This window comes from Monoraphidium neglectum, assembly GCF_000611645.1.
Source record: "Monoraphidium neglectum strain SAG 48.87 unplaced genomic scaffold scaffold01904, whole genome shotgun sequence".
Classification (NCBI taxonomy): domain Eukaryota; kingdom Viridiplantae; phylum Chlorophyta; class Chlorophyceae; order Sphaeropleales; family Selenastraceae; genus Monoraphidium; species Monoraphidium neglectum.
The window spans coordinates 8,206-10,700 of NW_014011724.1; the positions used below are offsets into that span (position 1 = coordinate 8,206).

General features: G+C 68.9%; 1 protein-coding gene across 1 annotated transcript in view; it reads left to right on the forward strand.

Moving 5' to 3' along the window:
* The window catches only part of MNEG_9348 (hypothetical protein), a gene marked incomplete at both ends in the record, with an annotated part of 5,843 nt that extends 5,523 nt beyond the window's left edge, over positions 1 to 320 (forward strand). Inside the window, one exon of the mRNA XM_014042180.1 lies at positions 255 to 320. Coding sequence (XP_013897634.1) covers positions 255 to 320 — 66 coding nt within the window. The remainder of the gene's footprint in view (positions 1 to 254) is intronic.
* Positions 321 to 2,495: the final 2,175 nt, after the last annotated feature.

A 2,495-nucleotide genomic window follows, 5' to 3' on the forward strand; every position in this document is an offset into this window, starting at 1 on the left:
GGGTAGAGGGGTGGGGGGTCAGGGGCGGTAATGTCGTCTAGCGGCGTTCAGGCCTGGCTTGCGGGCGGCTGCTATGGGTGTGGATGGGCCGGGGGAGGTCTTGAAGGTGAGCTGAGGCCCTCTCAGGCCTGGGGTATCCTCTCATGCCAGTGCGAGGTTTGAAATTACTTCTACAAAACAGCCCGGGCCGCACAGCGTGTGACACGCTTACGGGCGACCCCCCCTTCAACCGTGGTCCGGCGCGTGCCGCGCAGGTGGACCTTGGCGCCGCCGACGCCACCTTCAACGCCGCGGAGCCGGCCAGCGTCGAGTACCTGTGATCGTGACGTCAGAGTGACGTCACCCCCGGCCTTGTTGCTGCTGTTTGACAGTTTTGTGGCGCCCCCGGCGGGCCGAGAGCGCGGTCGTGGTCCCTTCCACCTTTGTCAGCTGGTCGATTTCCTGGCAAACACACCTGGGTTCCTGGGCATCTCTGGCTCCACCTGCCAGGGATGAGACATCCCCCAGATGCCCGCCCAAGTGGACGCGCGCGACCCATTGACGGCGCCCCAGCGCTCTGGTAATTCTTTGAATACCAAGCCCGCTCTGCTTCCGACCACGTCAGACAATCACAAGTGCGAGGACGTCCCTTTTGCTGGGGTTTCCACACTTCCAGCGCGCAACCGTGGTGTGGCATGACTTGCGCGCTCCAGTTTCGTTACACATCCAGCCGGCAAGCTGAAGGCCAAGGGGTGCGTTACGCCTGCGCTGGTCGCAGCCGGGCGGCGCACGTGCAGCGTGGCCGAAGAGCGGCCTGCGCCCAGCGATGCTCGCCCCACACAGATGGCATACATAGCAGAGGGGCCCACGCGCAAAGGGTGGACAAAACACACGCCCGTGCGTCCGGCGGCCGCAGCGCCCGCTCGCCGCCGCACAGGTGACTGCAGCGCGGCCGCGAATGGGGCAGGGAGGGCGCGCGGGGCCGGCAGCTGCGTCGGTCGGCCGGCCGCGGACTGAGCGGCGCCGTGGTTCGTTTACACGCCGCGACGAGGTTTCGACAAAGGGGAACGGGGCCTGGCGACAACAAGAAGAAAACCGGAAAGGGACAAGGCTCGGCCAGCTGTGCGGTGGTGCGCCAAAAGGAGAGGGTTATACATACAGGGCCGGCGCCAGCGGCCGCGCCGGCGCGTCGCTCGCCGGGGCGGCCACCAGGCGCGGGGCAAGGGCTGGGGCGGTGGATGGGTGAGTTGCTCCTGTGTCGGCACCGTGAGGCGCGTGCAGCGCCGCGGCCGGCCGCGGGCCGGGCCGCAGCGCCCCAAGGCAGGCGCCGCGCCCCAGGTCCGCGCGGCGGCGCGGGCAAAGCGAGGGTGATGCCGGAAGCGAAGGATGCGAGGTGTGGTGCAGTGTGGCAGTGCTGTGTGTGCGCGTGCGTCAGGCTGCGATCGCCGCAGCCAGCTTTGGGGCGCCGCCTTTGCATAGGGGCGCCGGCAGGGTGTGGTACAAAAGTGAAGGGATAGCAAAGAGACTGCGCAGCAGATGGGGAGCGGATCGACCACGAAATGCACTAAAGGCTCGGCATCATTAGCCCCCGTGCGGCGGCGGCGGCGCCCTGCACGCGGCGCAAGAGATTTTTCGCTCGCCGCGGCACACAGCACTTGGGTAGAAGCTCTGACAGCGGCTGTGGCCGGCGCTCGTGTGAGGGGCGCTCTAAAGGCCGCACGTGTGCTGCGGCACAGACCCGCAGCGCTCGAAAGAAGCCAAGGGTGGTGCTCCGCGGGCGACTGCTCTGCCCGGGCGGGGTCATTCTCTTTCCTCGAGTTTTTTGTGTTGGCATGCACGAGAGGCAACAGTGATGGCGGCGGCGGCGCGGCGGCGGCGGCGGCAGCGACAACGGCACACCCTTGGGGCGCCTTGGGGCGCGGCATGGCCCCAGCCAGAGAGGCGATAGAGGGCAACCCGAAAGCCCGCGCAGTTTGTGTTGTTGTGCGGCAAAGTGCACCCTGCCCCTTCCTGCCAAAGCGGTGTGTTGTCAAAAGGGCCGTCGGGGCACCCAGTGCGATCGGGTGACGGTGCATGACATCATCTAAAACAAACAGGCCTGCCCGCCTCAAACCCGTTGCTCCCCTCCCAAACCCAAGACAACCCAGCAGGCAAGCTTCGCAGCCGCCAAGCCTGGGCGCCGCCCGCGCACTTGCTGCGCGGGCCGGCGGCCAGGGCGGCCGAGTCGCGGCATTCTTGTAGTGTGCACCCGCTCCCCGCGCGGCGGGCGCCCGCGGACTCGGCAGCGCCAGGAGGCGCACCAACGGCGGGCACAAACGCTTTGCACGCACGCGCTGCCGTCCCCTCTCGGGACGGCGGCGCGCCGGGGTTCGGGCCGCGCGGCTGCGCGCGGCTTGTTGCCCGAGGGCCGCAATGCGTGGCATGAGCGCGCGGGGCCAAACGTGGCGGGCGCCGCCGCGCGCCTGGAGAACGTGGCGGGGGCGCGTCCCACGCACGCGGGCGCCCGCGCCCCCGCC